The sequence below is a fragment of the Falco cherrug genome, chromosome 3, assembly GCF_023634085.1.
Source record: "Falco cherrug isolate bFalChe1 chromosome 3, bFalChe1.pri, whole genome shotgun sequence".
NCBI classification, from domain to species: Eukaryota; Metazoa; Chordata; class Aves; order Falconiformes; family Falconidae; genus Falco; species Falco cherrug.
This window is the reverse complement of record NC_073699.1, coordinates 14424977-14442995: the sequence shown is the minus strand read 5'-3', so window position 1 is coordinate 14442995 and position 18019 is coordinate 14424977. Positions and strand designations below refer to the sequence as shown.

The following is an 18019-nucleotide window of genomic DNA, read 5'->3' as shown; positions in this document are numbered from 1 at the left end:
CGATTCAATATTTCTGAGAAAAAACCCCACGTGTCCTGATCAGAAATGGAACTGAGATGTATTATTTTTTTAAGACCTTGAGTTGGGTTCTCCAAACAAAGTTCCTGCCCTCAACCACTTTTTTTTGATCTTTCTGATACGTTCAGTTACACTACCGTGCTAGCATGATTCAGTGTTGAGATGATGGAAAGCTAGGCTTTCTAGAAGATGAGTAAATGAAACTTCAGTATTCAGGTGCTTATAAGTATTTTTTTCTATGCTTAATCTTTTTTTTTAACATTGATCCTGTTCTTCCCAACCTGTATTACAGAGACTTTGATTTACTTGAATTATAAAAGGATTTTCTCGGCACGTAATTGATGGCAGTTTGAGGTTTTCAATTTAATTTAGAGTTGGGTGATATGGTAGATGTACATCCAAACTTGAAGGTAAATTCAGGGTTTGTCGCTGCACGGGGCTTGTTGTGTTTGCCTGAAGAACAGGGACTGCTAAAGGACGTATAGTGAAGAAAAAGATGCCCAAAATGGAACATGATTTTCTAAACTTATTTGGGGGGGATTTGCTTGGTTAGCTTCTGGTACAGCTTGTTGTATTTTTCTCAAATCAACTTCGTGTTTAGCACAGTTGTGTATTTCTGCAGTACCTGTTCACAGGGAAATTGGAAGTTCGTTATCCTGGCTGGGTGGACAGTCCAGTAACAAGAAGAGTGTCTCCGAGCTAGCTTTCAGGCTGTGGGTCCCTCTATAAAACCAGAGTAAGGGTTATGAAATTTTCCAGAACTGGTGTTTGATGGCATGTGCTGAGCCTGGGTCACCTTCCTGGGCGCATCCACAGGCAAAAAAAGGAATCTGCTGTGGGCATGGATGGAAAATTTGCCTCAGGACACCTCTGTGCCTGTTCTGGGTGCTGTATGAGCAAACTGAATCACAGTTGGACTTTCAGGTTGGGTACAGGAAGGGAGGACTTCCCGAAGCTTTTGCTGTTCGGTCCGAGTATCTCCGTGCCACTGGTTCCTTGCCCTGTGCTAATCAGGCAGCATTCTTCTTCTCCATGGCTCCCCCCTGTCCTGGCTTTCCAAACTTATACTGCTTAATCCTCCTCTTACCTTTCGGATGTACAAGGAAATCGAGAACTGGCTGACTGTGTAAATGCTTCGAGATTGATGGGTGCGTTTGTAGCTGCTCTTTCCTGCCAGCTAGCAGGAACGTTCTGGGATTATCCCAGAGACATTGCTTCACGGCAGTCTGCTCGGCTTCCTCCCCGCGCACACGGATCTGCATTTACGTTTTGGCTGCGGGTTCTTGTGATAGGCAGCAACATAAAGGATGCCTTTCATACACCTCTCACGTGGAGGTTATATCAGGGATTAACTTTAATGCTCCAGATGTGGGCTGCAGAGAGCATTCCAATGTTATTAGAAAGGATGACATTTTCATTACCTTTCAACACCAGCTCTTTGAATAGCTGTGGGGCACATTCTGTGCTTCGTGACCGGGGCCTTTAGTTTTTAAGGATGACTTGAATAACTGAAAACTGGCTAATATCACTACAATAACGTATAATTTCTCTAAATCACTTTCTGCTGCAAGTGCAGGAAGCTTTTATTATTTTTTTTTAAACCACAGCTGTGGTCTGAGAACTTAAATAACACTCTTGATTTACCCTAGCTGTTTACAAAAATGCTGAGATCCAAAAATACTTTGATGCGCTACACTCTGTTTTTGAGTGGCTTTTAGGTGTTTCAAGTACACCTGAAGATCTCGGTGCATAACTTCTACCCGAACTGTTGAGGAAGCACTTTCCAGCGTGCCGTGCCTCTCTTTTCCCAGTGCAGCAGAGAAATTGCACCGTCACCCTCACCACAAGGTTGTGTTGCTGCAGGAATAACAAAAGCGGTGCTTGTCGCTGTGGTTCTGGGGAATTCTTTGGAGCCAGGATGTTTTTAATTATCACTTATTAGAATGAGAGAAACGCTGGGGATTTATATTTCTTAAGGTGGAGTAGACTGGTTAAAATAAAATAATTCGGGGCTTCAGTATAAAAGTGAGTAGACTGGTAACTTGAATGTCTGCTAGCCCCATCAGCAGGGATTGTCAGCTCTGTCCTTGTAGTGCTGTGCAGCTCATTTAGGAAGAAGTTTTCTGGAAAGGCTTAGAAGCCTTGGGAAAGTCACTTGCCTTCTGTGCCTTGGGGTATCCTTGACTGAGAACATTCCTCCTTATTTTCAGGTTAAGGATCAGGGTGCTTGCAGTGCCCTGGAATGTGCAAATTTATTCTAGGCCTGCCAGCTACATCGTGGACCTGTAGGGTGAGTTGGCTGCAGTGAGGAGGCACTGACACTGAGAACAGAGTTTAGTTAAATGCAGGAATAACTCATCTCCCATTGTGTGCTGGTGGACACTTGCACGGTTTTGTCTCCCAGGTGCTCCTGTTTTCATTAGAATGCCAGATGATAAGCAGTGGTGCCTTATCTGCATCATGTATGTTGCTGAGTACATGGCTAATTGCTCTCAGAAACCATTTTATTCCCTGAATAAATAAACCAGAAGCCCTCTGGGATTGCCTGGAGCATGTGCTAAATGTTTGAGTCTCTTTTTGGTGGTGTTCTTGAAAAAAGCTTTGTTGAAATATATGTCTTCCCTTATCTTACTCTGCATTGAAAAGGCAAGGCAAGACGCTGCTCACTCATGTAACACGACAGTTCCCTGCAAATGAGGGGGTTTTATTAGGAAACGGCAAGGTTAACTTGAGATTTTTGGTTTAGATCCAGTCATTTCATCATTTCTTCCTGCTGGCCCACACTACCAGCCAAACATCAGCAAAAGTTGGTCTTGCAAGAGCAGCAAAAGGTGGTTTTCAAATGTATTTAGGATGTAGAAGTGGATCCTGCTCTTCTCAGCCATCTGTTGAGCTGTGGCTCGGGGCAGGTAGCTGAGTGGCCTGGGTTTGCTCTCCGGGGGAGAAGCAGAGGCAGGGGAAGGATGTGGTGGCTGGAGAGGACTCCTGCCACTTGCTGCTTGGGCCACGTAGAGAGGATCAGCAGTCGCTACTGTCTGAATGTCTGTTGTTTTGAGGAGGGGTTTCTCCTTCCATGTAGCATTTTTAGCATGAGATTTGTTAGAATGCAATACCTCGGTGGTGGAGCACCAGGTCATCAAGCGAACAAAGGGTAACTCGTGCTAGTTCCTGCTTTTTTGAGTTCATATTTAGCCTGTTAAGCTTTTCTCCAATTCTCTCCCCTTTGATTTGCAGATGGCTTTCGAAAGGTTGTCCACATTGAGCAGGGAGGATTGGTGAAGCCAGAGAAAGATGATACTGAATTCCAGCATCCGTACTTCATCCGAGGCCAGGAACATCTCCTGGAGAACATCAAGAGGAAAGTAACCAGCGTAAGTTTGTGCAACAGATCTTTCAGGATGAGCTCCAGATAAACTGTTTTAAAACAGAGGATTAGTCCAAAAAGCAGCAGCGTGCTCTGAGGGTTGAGGGATGTCGGCATCGTTGATTATTGTTTTACACCAGCAGCTCTTCTTGCTGTCTCTACCCTGTCACCCAGGTAGGAGCTGCAGTGCCGTCCTGCTAATCAGCTGGCTTCAGGTTGCTGGTACCAGTCCCTTTTGCTCGTGGGTCTTTTTCTTAATGTCAGCACTAGGGTTCGTGATGGCACTGCTTGAGGCTTCCCCTCTCTCCCACACCACCACCAGAAAACAGCCAGCACTCTGGCCTTGCAAACCAAATTCTTTCTGAGTTCAGTAAAAAGAGTCACTATACTTTTCCTGGTTTTCTGAACAAGCAGCATCTGTTTGAGGTTAGCTGGATGGAGGGAGGTTTGCTGTGTCCTCTGGAGAGAGTGAAGAGCAATTGTCCCTTTCAGTAGGAGGGACAGTGATCACTAGTTGAGCTGCAGTCTTTACTTAAAATGCTTCAGGGAATGAAACACATGTACACACAATGTGTACACACAGAGACAGATGAAGGCATGTTAGATGTAGTAGTGGAAGGAAGAAAAGGAAGGATAAGATGCCTGAATTATTTTAAAATGTGTTAACCTCCAGTGTATCCCAAATATAAACTTACACATTTTCCCTTTAAACTCAGAGATGTGCTTTACAACTGCTCCCATTTCTTGAAACACAGAATTGCAGTACATGTACCGAAGACATGTTTTAGCGACAGTTGGTATCAGGAGTTCCAAAAATGCTTATGAACTTTCCAGGCTAATTTATTAGTCCTGAAGTGTGGGCTGGAGAAACATGTTTTTGTCATTCTTTTCCAAATATTAATCAAAGCAATGTGTAGAGAGAGTAGCTCACTCTTCTGCCTATCCCATGGTGCTCTCAAATAACCGTAAGTACCATTTTCACTGAGGCATTTAGTTCCTCTAGACATTTTCACAGTGGGCAAATGCGTTAGAAGGATGTAAAGAGATCTTAAAGATATATGACCTGCTGGCAAGTGAAGTGGAGAGGAGCTGCTATTGAATAGGTGAGATGTGTTAACCCCTATAGTGGTTGGCAGATTCATAGACTTCTCACGTGGTACAGCTCTTGTGAAACATGCCTAGGTGTCATTTCTCATGAGTATTTTATCAGAAAAATAAAATCGCCTGCTCAGAATCTTCTCCTCAGCTGCTTTAACACTAGTAGTGGAAATGATGAGGCTGTCGAGCGACCGGCTGCTGCTTGGGAATCACTGGAAGGGGCTTCCCATTCTGCCTGCAGAGCTTTCTGCTGCAGTGAGCTCACCTGCCTTTTTTCTCCCAATTTTCTTTCTCAAACCAGCTAATGACTTTCTTAATTGCTAAGCCTGATATTTAGTTCAGTGCACGCAGCAGAGACTTGTGAAAGTGTGTGAGGAGAATGTTTGTTTCCTGTCTGCAGTGCACGTGCTTCTTGGTCTTTGTGGTTGCAAAGTTTTAGAGTTTTAGGGTTGTCATAGGTAAGTGTCTCTGTCCATTACCAAACTGAAGGTTTGCGTAGGTGAACAGCTTGTGTGCGGGCCTTCACTTTTACCTAAGCACTATGTTTCTCATCCAAAAAAAAACCTTTTTTTTTTTGCTTTTAGACTGTGAGAGAATTTGATGTTTTCAAAGAGCTATATGCCTGCAGAAAACCTGCTTTGTTAGTTAGATGGCCGGTTTTATTCCCTTGACACAATGCACTTGGGTGTGGATGCAGCAGTTGGTCTAGAGAGGGGAGGTGAATTATTTGCAGTATCAACTTTGAAGCTGAAATAATCGTTTTGTAGGAAGGAAACATCACTGACATCTTCCTTTCTGTCTCCAGGTATCCAGTATAAAGAATGAGGATATAAAGGTTCGGCAAGACAATGTAACCAAGTTACTGACTGACATCCAGGTGATGAAAGGAAAGCAGGAGAGCATGGACTCCAAGCTGATAGCCATGAAGCAGTATGTATGTGGGTAGGGGGTGGCAGAAAATGGAGGAGAGTTTGCCCAGTGATTTTCTTTTCTGAACACGTTATTTTTAAGACATTATCTGAGAGAAGGCTGGCTGCTGCTTGCTTGCTCTCTGTTCCAGTTGTCTTGGGAGTATAGCCTGGGCTTTAAGAGGCTTTCTGCGTAGGGCAAGGAGGGGGTGGTGGAAGGATCTTTTGAATGCGATTAAAACCCATTAAAGACCTGGTGTCACAGCAACCAGACCTGTGACCCCAAATGGTGTCAAGCTTCTTTGGAGTACAGCTCTGAGGAGGTATCAGTTGGTAAGGCTGTGAAGGCTTCAGGAGCTTCCTTCCCTGCCACGGGGGTTACAATCTGAAATCTGCTGGGTTTTTCCCTTGGGATTCCCTCCCTCCCCCCGCCAAATCACCACTATTCTGTCTTGTCTTATGCTGCACCAGGGTGTTCAAGTCATTTGGGACAACACCTGCTGTCCTTCTGTTCTAATACCATATTCTTACTCAGGCTCTTCTTGCTTGCACCCAGTTAAATTCTCACTGGATACTGCTCACCCAGTATTTGCTGTGGAGTTGGGAGGCAAAATGGGTGATCTGGAATCCCGGTAATAAATACTGCCTTACCTTTAGAGATGATCAGGGCACTGTTGCTCACCCTTCTGTGACTTTTTCCCATGGTGGTCATACAGAGGAATTTAGTTAATGTCACCTAATCGGAATCTTTAATCCTGATGCACCAGGAGCAGGCTGCCCTCCTGGTTAGCAGGGTCTGTGTGTAATCTGCTGGTTATACAATCTCACTGAGAACTTGGAACTTTAGCTACTTGTTGAGGCCAATGAATACGTGGGTGTGTATGTCTGATTCCCTTAGGTACCTTTATAAATCTCGATTTAAAGCTCTTTTTTTTTTTTTTTTTTTCCCCTTGTTTACTTCTCCACAAATTACAGTGAATCACACATTAGTGAAGTTTATTTTATGCCTCCCTTCTTCATCTCTGCCGTTGTTTCTAAGGAATTTGGTTCTGGGTCTTGGGGAAAACAGAGCAAGCAGCCCTCCATTCTTGCTGGAGGCAGCAGGAGAGCAGGGTGGGGAATTTTGAAGGGAATTTCACAGTGGAACCATACTGCCTCCACACTGTGCTCCAGAGCCTCCTTTTTCCTGGACTTTGTTACTGTATCTTGTGCTTGCAGATCACTTCTCTAGCACCTCTGGTGTTCATGGGAAGAGAGAGAACCTGCTTCATCTCCAAGGTCATTCTAGATGATTCTCTTCATCTTCTGTTTGCCCCAGGTATGAGCGCCCAACCTTACCTCTAGGCTGTGCTTCTCCTCAGGCTCTTTGCAAAGGGAGAAAGAAAAGCAGATTGTCCTAACCTGTTGCTAAATGGCAGCAGGTAAAAGATTTGTGCACCATTATCAATACTGCAGTTTCAGGGGTCTGTAGACAGAGAGGTGGCTCTTTCTGGTTTCCCTTTCACGTGAGTTAAGTGACTTGCCTGACATGGCTTTGAATGAAAAGCTTTCCTGCAGCCAGCCTTGAATGACCAAAAAACCTACCTTAACAAAGCGTACTCGACATGCTTGTAGCCAGCTGCACTCCTTTCCTAAAAGAAAACAAATCAAAACAAAGTCTTCTTTAGTCCTCCAGCAGTTGTACAAGTTGTATCAGGTATTATTAGTAATGAACCCACTGTTAACTCCACATGCAGGGATGAACCTGCATGTCCCTGGGTTGGAAGCTGTTTTTTCCGCCTTCCTGGAAGAACATTCAGCTGCTTGAAACGATTAGTTTGCCACTCACTGATGCATCGTGCCTTTTGGCAGCTCTGCTCCCAGCCGTTATCACAAGAAGTTCGTGTGGGAGGCTTCTGCTTTTGCACGTTTGTTTTCTGTCCGTTGCAGGGAGCATAAGCAATGTCAAGAGCCATCTTTAAACCCACCCACCAGTCTTGTGGTCCCAGCACATGGTGCTCATCTAAATTTCCATGGCTCTTGCAGTCCTGTGGCATGTTTTGAGATTAAGTGTTGGGGCTTGTGCCCCTGTATTAAGGATGGGAACACTCACAAATGTGTGATAGGTCTCTAGGCTGCATTCTGGCTGCTCCATTGGCTCTTGCTAAGGCAAACATTAGCATTATTAATTATAAATGGTCTGTAAACCACTAGGTGGAGTGCCTACAGCAGGACTTTGAGCTCTACTCATAGCCGAGAGCCTCTCTCAAAGCAGAGGAGCTTCCCCCCTCCTTTTAGGAAGATAGTTATTGACCAATTATTAAAGAAAATGCTGTTTGCACTTTTATGAAGGCTGATCAGGTAAATAGTCTCCTGTAAGACAATCAGAATTAAATGTTTCATCTGAACTATGAGCGTTGTGCAACTGACTGTTAGCAGGTGTTCATCTTGAGCCTGATGCCTGGAAGAAGTGCAGTCCCAGCCGAGCAGCAGCCCGCTGCCCTTAGCCGTGCTGGCTGCCGCCTGCGCTCCCGCTCTGTACGGCTCTGGGCTCTGGGGCTCTGCCACAGGAGCTGCTTTCATCGCCAGCACAACAGAAAACAACGAAAAGGACTGGGGGACTAGTGAGCAGGGCAGGTTCAGTAGCAGGTCTGGGAGCACTGGGAGCGGGGCGATGGGACCACTACTCCTCGGCCCTGACAGGGTGCCGGGCTGAGCTGCCTGGGGGGACTTAACCCGAGCAAGTGCTGTACAGGCTCTGGGTTAGAATATCCAGCTGCAAGCTCTCCGTAGCTTGTGAGAGCATAACAACCGCTTCTCAGTCAAATATACTTCATTCTTCCTGGCTACTTCCCCATCCTTCACAGCCCTTAGTAACTGGGTTTTTTTCAGTCTTCTGCAGGTTCTTCATCTCTCTCAATAAACACAGCTTTTAGGTCTACATTTCAGTATCTTTCATTTTCCCCATCTCCGTTATTAGTAGCGAATCCCCTTACTCGGATTGCTGTTCCTTTTCTGGAGGGTAGGGTTTGCAAGCCATTTTTCATGTCTTCATTTCCTCAGGAACTTGTGGTTAAAATTTTTCTTCTTGCTTCTTGAATAATAATACATCCGATTCACTTAAGGTTGGTCTTTTTAGTTCTGGATCTGTGGAGTGCTTCAATGCATCAGCTGGTCCTTATCCTCACACCACTGTCACTTGTTTTCTTGACAAGTGTTTTTTTAAATGTTCTTGAGGGCCTGCTGGTTTACATCATGTTGCATCTCTACAGCAGGGTTATTCCAGGTTCTCCTCCTTCCCCTTCACCACACCGGTGTCAACAGTAAACCTCCTTTAGCATCTGCTCAACTACCATCATTTCATAGGTGAAATGGGATTAAGACCTTCAGCTTGTGCCTGTGGTGCTGCTGCTTCTCGATGAACAGCTACGGCTGGCAGCAGCCAGAATCCTGTCGGATTCCTGCCTTAACCACACCACGAAGTGCACAGAGGTCTGTCGCAAATGCTCTGGGAATAATGGCTCTTAATCCTCCCGTGCAGAGGCTTGAAATACATTAATGGCTCAATACAGGAGCTGTTTGTATCCACACGAAACAGAAGAGACTTCAGTCATGGTGCAGAACTTCCAGACAGAGCTGATGCTGCTTCATCGGCCGCTAATGCAGACAAATAACCGTGGCTGGTGCTGTGCAGCCACCGACGTGCAGCAGAACTGGGGGAGAAAAGCCCCGGTTCAGCCTGCAGCAGGCTGGGACTTGGTAAGGAGCCCGGCTGTCAATCGGGCTCTGGCATGTGTTGGTCTTGGAGGGAGAGGTTTAACACTGGTGACTGCCTGAAGTTTTTCTGCACAGCAGTAGGTATGGCAGGGTTCAGACTTCCTCATGCTGGTCTTGCACACCAGCGCCTAGAAGCAACCACCAAGCGTTCAAATGCTGGAGCGGATTAGCTGAAGTTGTTTGCATGAAATGAACTTCAGCTGAACGTCTGTGGGTTTTTCAGCTGTGAGTTAGAAGCAGGTTAACTTTGCTGTAAAAAAACAGCATATCTTTGTTGGGCTAGGTGTAAGGTAACGATGAGTAAGGAGTGGTAGCTTTGAAAATGAGCTTGCAGCAGGACCAAACCACCCTGCATTCATTCTTTTTTGGATGGTCATGGCTATATGTAAGAGATCTCAGTTACTTGTTGGTTTGTAAAAGACATAGGTCTGACCACAGCCAGAGGAGTGTGTCTCACGCTTGTACCAGCAGCGTATGAGTGCTGAATCATTGAGCAAACTTCAGGAACAGAAACACAAATGACTAAAATAATAGAAAACTTGCTGAGTAACGAGTGACTGAAGGAGCTCAGCCTCCTTTACTGAAAAAGGAAGGTGAATGAACGCTGATTTGCACCTCTGGAGGTAATTCCATCTGAGGAATGGTAGCCTGAGTATTTTTCGTGCAGTGATGGAGGTGAAAATAGGTCAAGTCAGATTAGCAATATGGTCTGTGCTCTCAAGTGAAAAGAAGTATTTGAATAGTATTTGGAAGGCTGTGGTCGATTTCTTCACCACTAAAAATGTGATTTTATGATTCTCCATTTCAGCAGAGCTGTGGGACCTGAAGCAGGAGCGAACACATGTTAGTGCTGTGGCTGATCATCAGACAGATGATTGTAGTGTTCTGGGGCGGGGGGTCAGCACGAAAATCTGATGCCACAAAGTATGCACTGGGAAGATTTTGGTATCTGGTATCTTTCTAGTGCTCTTCTCTTTCCCCCTCGCAGATAGACTTGTACCCATCTTCCAGATTTTTGTGGAATCCAGTTGCAAGACTTTTCCCCTTGAACAGGCTATGTTAGCAGGCAGCAACATGAGCCGACTGTAAATGGGACTTTGCTCTCCGTGTTGAACTGGAATCTGAGTAGAGGTTTGCTCCGCTGTAGAGGAGACCCGCACTTTAACTGCAGCGTGAGAGTCACTCCTGTGAAATTCTGCTGGATTCAGTGTGGCACGGAAACACCAGTGGAAACAGGGAGTTGTTCCCGTTATACAGGTGGCAGCTGAGAGAGGGTCTGTAATCTAGGTCGTCTTCATCTGTGCAATCATACTCCTACAACAAAGGGCTCTGATGTGCTCAGCCTTGGTCTGACATCTGCCTCATGCATCTGGTGAGGTGTCTCTGCATGGTTATGGTGGGAAATTACAGGTGGTTTGTATTACCTGAAAGTGACAGTCATCTCCAAAGGCTGCCAGAAGTATAAAGCTGTATCTTAGTGCCTGAAACACTCCATTCTTAATTCCATTTTTTTTTTTTTTCCCCCTATCTAAAGGTGTATTTTGATCAGGGAAGGGGCTCCACTTTAGCTAAACACACCAGGTGTAATTTATAATAAGCTGCTTTGTTGGCATAAAAAAAGTTTATGGTCACGGCTTGTCTTCTGTCAAAGTAAGATCTTTAGAGCATATTGAAAATGCATATGGGTTGAAACTAGTAGGGGGAAAGCTGTTCTGTGGATTTTTACTGGTTTAAATTGGATATCATCTTTGGCACATCCAATATAATGCTCACAGTAAATGTCTTTTTATTGCACAGCTGTGAACAGACCTTCTCAAATCTTTTGGTATTGACACAGCTTAGCTCAAAAAGTCTGCCTGAAAGACTAAGGAATACAGGCAAAGGCGTCTCGGCTGTCATGTAATAATGTGTGTCTGGATAATTTGCTGTCAGTCTCTGGCACTGGCAGCAAATGATGGAAAGTAGATAAACTGAACTTTGGGTATGAAAATATTTATTCTTCCTTGTCAGCAGCTCCTTCAGCAGAACTGGATAGTGCTCCTGAGGGGCTGAGGCTTGGAGAGCGAGGACGTCACTTCCCTGGAGCGTGGGGGAATCTCACCTGTTTAGGTTTGGTTAGTCTGCACTTCTGTGCTCTTTAGCTTGATGTATTCTGGGGGTTTTCTTGTTAGTTTTAGGGTGGGTTTTTTTGCTTCTCCTGGAAAACAGAGTCCCTTGTCTTCTTCCAGGTATTTTATGGGCCTCTGGAGTGGTTTATTTTTTTTATTTATTTATTTCCCCAAAAGAAAAGGCAAACAAGCTACAGGTGAAACAAGTGTCTGAAATGCCCATGAGCTTTAGGGAAGGTTGTAATGCTCTTCATGGCCTCCCACCTTTCTGGCTTTTAGAGTTAAGGGTCACATTGCATCACGATTTCTTTGTCCTTTTAATTACCTCATGGAGAAAGATGTGCAAAAAGAGCAGATCTCATTCTGGGGAACATCAAGCCTGGGGTCCCCTTGCCCCTTGCTAAAGAAACAAGGTGTCACTTTCCATTCTGGCACAGGTGCTGCTGCCGAGCTTCCATCCCCTCCTGCTCGATCTGGAGTCGAGGTGGAAACTGCATCGCTGTGCTTGGTTATACTCCGCTGTTACTCTCAGCTACTTTTCAGATAGTTCGCCGTTTGAAAATGGCTTCTTGTGCTGATTGTTGCTCCCCTTACACCCACCACCCCTCCTTTATCATGAAGTGAAATTTATTGGAGCATATAAAGACAACCCCTTCGGGCGTTCCTGTGCGGGCGGAGTAAGTCGCAGTGAGGCCCTGGGTTTTGGTTTTGTACTTGACTTTGAACAGTTTACTCTAACGCACCCCTTTAGATTTCCTATTTTCTAAGTCATGGTCTCTCATGCAAGTCCAGTGTAGAAGCGATTCTTAGAAACTGTCACCCTGCAGGCTGGCAGTCCTGCAGCCTGACGTCGCATGGGCACCTTGAGGGTCACGGTGGCTGAAAGACCCTGCAGCTTGAACGCTTGCTTTTTCCAAACATGAAGACCAGTGGTGACCAGCTCATGCTGCAAGCCTTGCCAGAGCTGGTGCACCAAGGCTCTGGCTGCACAACTTGTGCTTGTACAGCTCCTGTGCTCTCCCTCCAGTCTCCATGTAATTACTGGTCCAGTTTAAGCATCCGCTTACTTAACATCTTGTCTGACTTCTTTGTGATGATATTTGGGAAGTGCGTTGGAAAGTTTTGCTTTTTACTCCTGGCAGCACCCTCAGCAGTTTATCAGTGGTGAGGCTTTGCTACAGTGGTTAACAGGCTGGCTGTAGTAAGTCCTCTTAACGTTAAAGGGTACGGTGTAACTTCAACATTTAATTTACAACAGCTAGTACGTTTTTTCTCGCATGAGAAGTTTTGCGTTAAAAATGTTGCTATCGGTACCTTTTTTATTTTTGATTGCTTTTATTTTCTGGTATTTTAAAATCAGAAAGTCGTCCAGAAACCACCACGGGAGAAGGAGTAGGAGCCCCAGCTGCAGCGGTGGGGAACGGCATCCGCCTGAACTCCCTCCCTTCAGCCAGGAGGCCGTTGCCTTCTAGAGGTATCTTCAGGCGAAGAGTGGTTATTAATTACGCTAAATTTTGAGGAGGTTACTGACCTAGAATTTCTGCAGTTTCTTTTGGCTTCCATTCTGCTTTCTTAGCTTCTGAAGCAGTGACTCATCTGAGCCAAATGTTTTCTTCTGGGCTTTTTAACTTGGAACTGTTGAGATTTTAAACTGACAGTTGCAGTTAGAGCTGGCTCTGGTGGTGCCACACTAGTACTCAGCAACATTTCACTGAATATAACGTACTTTTCCCAGCTCCAGATCTATCGGTGTCTTTCCGTAATTCCTCGTCTCCTGTGAGCTGCCTGTGGCTCTGTGAGGAGTGTGTTCTAGCTCGGCCTTAGGTGTGGTAGCATGCTTGCCTTAGGACTGTGCACAACTCCAGAAGGCAACACTCAGAGGGTTTTTTTTTTATCTGTATACCTCTCCTGTAGGTAAAGAATAGTAGATGGTGGATTTCTGTGCAGCTGTGGCATTGCCCTGGAAAAAAGCATTGCAGTGATTGCTAACGTTACAAGCATAACAAAACCAGCTCGAGCAGTGGCTGCACAAGGAGGGTGGAGAAACCAAACCAGCTCTCTCAATGGAGACATTGTCTCTTGGTTTGGAAATATTTGTCCTGACAAGTTCTTTTGTAGGGCAGGAGGAGGTCTCTGCCTGCCTGTCCCGGCAGCCGCCGCGCTTCCCTGCAGCTTCCCCGAGTGCTACTGCCCTTGTGCAAGGCACGGGGCAGGAAGGTGAGGCGGGGGGGCTGTCACTTCCCGGTGATTCATCGGCTCTGCTTGGGCCCGGTGGGAGCCCGAGTGTATCCGTAAGTTTAATTTTAAACAGATTGTTGAAAGCAGCAAGCTAGCCCTGGTGTCTGCACCTGTTTTTATCGCTTTTCTCCATGTCTCCTTCAGGGATTGCGTTCGCTTTGGCTCAGCACGCGGAGCTCTGCCATGGGACGCTGAGAGCACTTCCTCCTGACCAGACTCTGTTTACAAGGCCCCGCCGCTTTTACAAGGCCCCAGTTGCTAACAGAATTTAAAAGTTAAAATTTCTCTTGACAAAAATAAATCTAAACAGACACAAGAACTTGGCCTTTTGCAGGATAATTCCTCTTCACCAGAATTAGTTTACCGTATGCAAACCCCCAGTAAATCATACCAAATAATTTTGACCCGTGTAGCTTGCTTTATGGTTTCAGGGTTCCAAAAGCAACATATATATTATCATTTGACACTGACCTAGGGGGATAGAGTTTGCATTAGAACATTTGTTGAAAAGATTGAATCCATCAGTGTTAGGTGAGAGAAAAGCTGAGCTAGGACATAATGAAGCCAACTAGGTGATATCCAAGTTTAGTCACCATGCTCAGAAAAGCCTCATTAACAGAAGCCCTCCCACCTTTGGGGGAGGAAGGTGCTCTGGTTAAAAGCTGCTTAAAATCATCTGGGAGATGAGTAACTGCATGGCTTTTAGTCCTGGACTTAGAACTAGGCAGGACTTCGCAGCCCTGTTTCTCTCTTCACCTTTCCTCAATAGCTCTGAGAGCGCAACTGTTTTGTTCTGCATATCTGTTCTGCATGTCTGTCCCGGCATGGAAAAAATGAGGCCCAGTCTACACAGCAAAGACGTAAAATTTGTAAGATGATCTTCTGTGAAATTGCTGGCCAGGTATTTTCTGTGTTTTACACCACGCTTTATGAGTCCGTAATATCTTGTGTCCTGTTTCTGCAGCCTGGCCAAGCAGTGCGAGGTGTTTTGGAGCAGGAGGGGACACGGTCTCCTAAGCTGGAACAGGAGTTTCTGTGCTGCTTTTTGAGCTTGCACTGCAGGTTTCTGTACCCCGTGCATTTGAACCAAGTTTTAACTTTGTGCTTTACACACGAACTTTTATACAGCCAAACTTGACCCTTGCCTTTGAATAGCACCCAGTAGCGATACGAAGTCAGAGACCCGTTGGCTTTGTCCCAGCAAGCCGTGCCGGTGAGGGTAGTAATAGCAAGTAACATTTTGCTTCTCATGTATGTTTTTTTTAACAACATCTTTGCTAGGAAAGAGCAGCACAAGAGAACATGTGTGGAGATTCGTTGTGGGCAGTGAACCTGCTGGGATGGATGTGCCATGGGAAGGGAGGCGTCGTGTGCAGGCTGGACTGGAGGAATAGCGCTGGAGGTGCTGCACTGGGGAGAAACGGGAGGCAGACACATAGAACCTGGAGATGTGCTGGGCTGAGAGGCAGTGACCATGCCTGTACTGCAGTCCAGTTGTCTGCCTGCCACGGAAAACATGAGATACCGCAGTCTGAGACCCATGGCACTGGTCACCGCAGTACCAAAGTGCATGCCTGCAGTTTTGGTTGTTCGGGGCAGATCTCCTGTGGAGTAGGTCCTGTGCAATAAATCCAAAGATTTTTTCACAAACACAGTTTCCCTCTCCAGAGAAAACCTGTTTCTCTTCCTTACACACCCTGCTTCTGTCTGGAGCTGCTGGGGAGCAGGAGGGAAGCCGACTGGGAAGGTCAGTCCATGCTGATGGGACAGAGACAGCTAGCTGGCGAAGAGGCAGCCCATGTATCGTCATGCCCAAAACCTTATGAAACTCTAGGAAAGCATGCCAGGCAGTCAGCTTTCTGCACCTCTGGGTGGTTTAATCACGGTGCAAAGCCTTCCTGCTGCCCCCCTGAGCAGGTTGGATGCTTCCTCTGCTTCTTCCGGGCGAAAAAAGGAAGGGATATTCAGCTGTCAGCAAACAAATGAGACTGTGCCTTTGCTGTCTACAGCTGGGGTGGCCAAACCTCTTTATCAAAAGAGTCTTCTGGAGGCAGTAGTGATCTATATTCTCTTGTGAGCCAGGTCTGCCTGCTGGAATTGGAACTAGATGGAGGAGCGTCTTGTCCTCGGGGGCCTCATCCCTGCGCAGCTGAGCAGCCATGGATGTCTGTCTGCATAGAAAGAGCCTTTTTTCTTTGTGCACTGTATAGGGTCGGGCAGCTGGACAGCATCTGTGTATTCCTGTTCAGGAGTCTGCATCCTCCTCTGTGGTGTTCTGCCTGTTATTAACTGGCTGTTTCCCCCTGAAAGAAGTGGTATTAGGATTAATTACAGCGCTGTCGCCGAGAATCTGTATCAAGCAGTTTTGTGGGGGGCTCTACTTCTCAGTTCACTGGTTCCTGTCTGGAAATAACAAATTAGGATTTTACTTTGTTGCTGAATTTCCTTTTCAAAATATGTGAGAATGCAGCAAGAGCAGAGTTAAGTAATGATGTGCTCCTGGTTCGGATTTGGAAATGAGACATCACTGTCAAGGCACTGGTTTCTCGTAGCGCTGCAGTAAATCTTGAAGCGTAGCAGTGTCTTGTTCGGGGGGTTGATGCAGCGGAGGCTCCTTGGGCTTGAGGGTGGGATTGCAGGAGCTCAGGAGCGAGCGTTTGAGAACGCTTGTGCTTGAAGTGGTCTCCTCTAGCAGCTGTATTCTGTTAGCAGGGTTTCCATCGTCCCATTGCCTTGTGTGCTGCTAAAGAAACAATTACCTCTGGCTTCAGCCCCACCAGAGCCCTCGTTCCTGGGTTGTGCGTGAAGGAAGGACCATCTGTTAGCACAAGCGGTCCCCAGCCCTGCTTGGAGCAAAGAGATGGAGGTGGCGGTGATCGGCCGCCCAACCTGCTGCTCTTTTTGGTTTCACTAGTAACAAAACTGAGGCCCGCCTGCATGCAGGTGTGCTATCAACATCATCAGCTAGAGCATCTGCCACTTCAAAAAGGAGTGGCAAGAGCTTTCACAGTGGAGGGGAAATGAAGCTCCTGCAACTCAGTTGCTATTAAGCCTGATTTTATGGAAAGAAAGACTGCGTGTGCATAATTAAATTTTTCCCAAGAGCCAGAAAGAAAAAGGATACCTGCCCGGCCGGGCCTGGCTGCTCGCAGGCAAAGCTGCGGCACTGCTGGAGGAAGGGCCAGGATTCTGCGGTCTGCAGCGGCTCTCATGTATCCCTAATTGCAAGTGCGCTATTCCTCGTTTGTGCGCTCGCTGCTTGAGTTCTGCTGGCTGAACTCTGGCTCTTCCAGCCTTGTGCTGAGACTGTGGTCCATGCTTTTATGACCTCTAAATTGGACAATTGTAATGTGTTGTTTTATGGCCTTCCTGTGCAAAGGTTGCACGGGCTCCAGCTGTTCAGAGATTGGGGCCAAAACACTAACTCTCCTACCATGGCCTCCACATGTCAGTCTGGTCCTGGGGGACCTGGGCTGGCTCAGAGTCAAACATCAGCTTGATCTTAAAATTGCTTTGATGGCTTATAATGCTGAGTATAATGCGGGATCTGTGTGCTTTATCTACGCTGCTGCTTTTTATGAGCTTAGTCACTGTTTGAGATCATCTGAAGTCAGTTTTATTGGTCATTCCAAACCATAGGTTAAAGACCTGTGGAGTACTCGTTTTTCAGCGCAGTGATCTAAATCTGAAATTAATTACCACCATAGCCTGACATACTGATGTTAAAATAACTCAGCACAACTGGCATCTCTTAACCCTCGTGTGTAGTGTAGGCTGCTTTCTAGCAGGTTTGTGTATGTGGTCCGTAACAGGACTTTATCCTTTTCACAATGGGCTGTTTTCTCCGGTGCCTGTATCTGGACAGCACTTACAGGTGTCTCACCGGTTATGGAAACACCCGATTTGGCAGTGGGTTCCCACCACCTCTCCAGTTGTTTCTTGCACGGCACTGTCCTGTTCCCCCTGCCTCGTCTCCACTAATTTGCTTTTTCAGAGTATTCTGGAGGAAGAGCTGTCTGGAGTCTTCTAGTGACTTTTGCCGGGGTGGTGGGTTTGAGACTGTGCCCCAAACTGTACCCTGAGGCTGGCCGGAGCTGGAAGGAGTAGGTCGCTTGCCTCTTCAGCATCCTTCCAGTCACATAATTGCCAAAGGAGCAATAAACTGGTCTGGTTTTCTCTTGATCCTCCACTTTTTCAGAGGAAAAGTGGAGAACAGTTAAAAACTGCATTCAGTTTACTCTGTCCATCCTCATCTGATGTGGTTCAGAACAGCGTATAGAATGAAACAGATTCTGCTGGTTCACTGGGAAGAGGAGGAATAGCGCAGTGATAAATGAAATTTGGTTTGATTTTTGATTTACATCTCTTGTCTTGCTAGTAATGTGCTAGTGGCTGTTACTGCTGCCGCGGCTGAAGTTCAGTGGTTGTCCCTATGCCGGGTCACCACTGGGACCTTAAATAATTTGGTCACAAGCATAGCTTAACGCTGTGCTCAGGACTGGAGAACCTCCCTGGTACTTACAGGTTTG

General features: G+C 46.2%; 1 protein-coding gene across 4 annotated transcripts in view; it reads left to right on the top strand.

Annotated features, from left to right (window-relative positions):
- Positions 1 to 18019, top strand: part of HSF1 (heat shock transcription factor 1) — a 72418-nt gene that overhangs the window by 23885 nt on the left and 30514 nt on the right. For all 4 annotated transcript variants that reach the window (XM_055704465.1, XM_055704467.1, XM_055704464.1 and 1 more), the window contains exons 3-4: positions 3253 to 3389; positions 5286 to 5410. In XM_055704465.1, coding sequence (XP_055560440.1) covers positions 3253 to 3389; positions 5286 to 5410 — 262 coding nt within the window. The remainder of the gene's footprint in view (positions 1 to 3252; positions 3390 to 5285; positions 5411 to 18019) is intronic.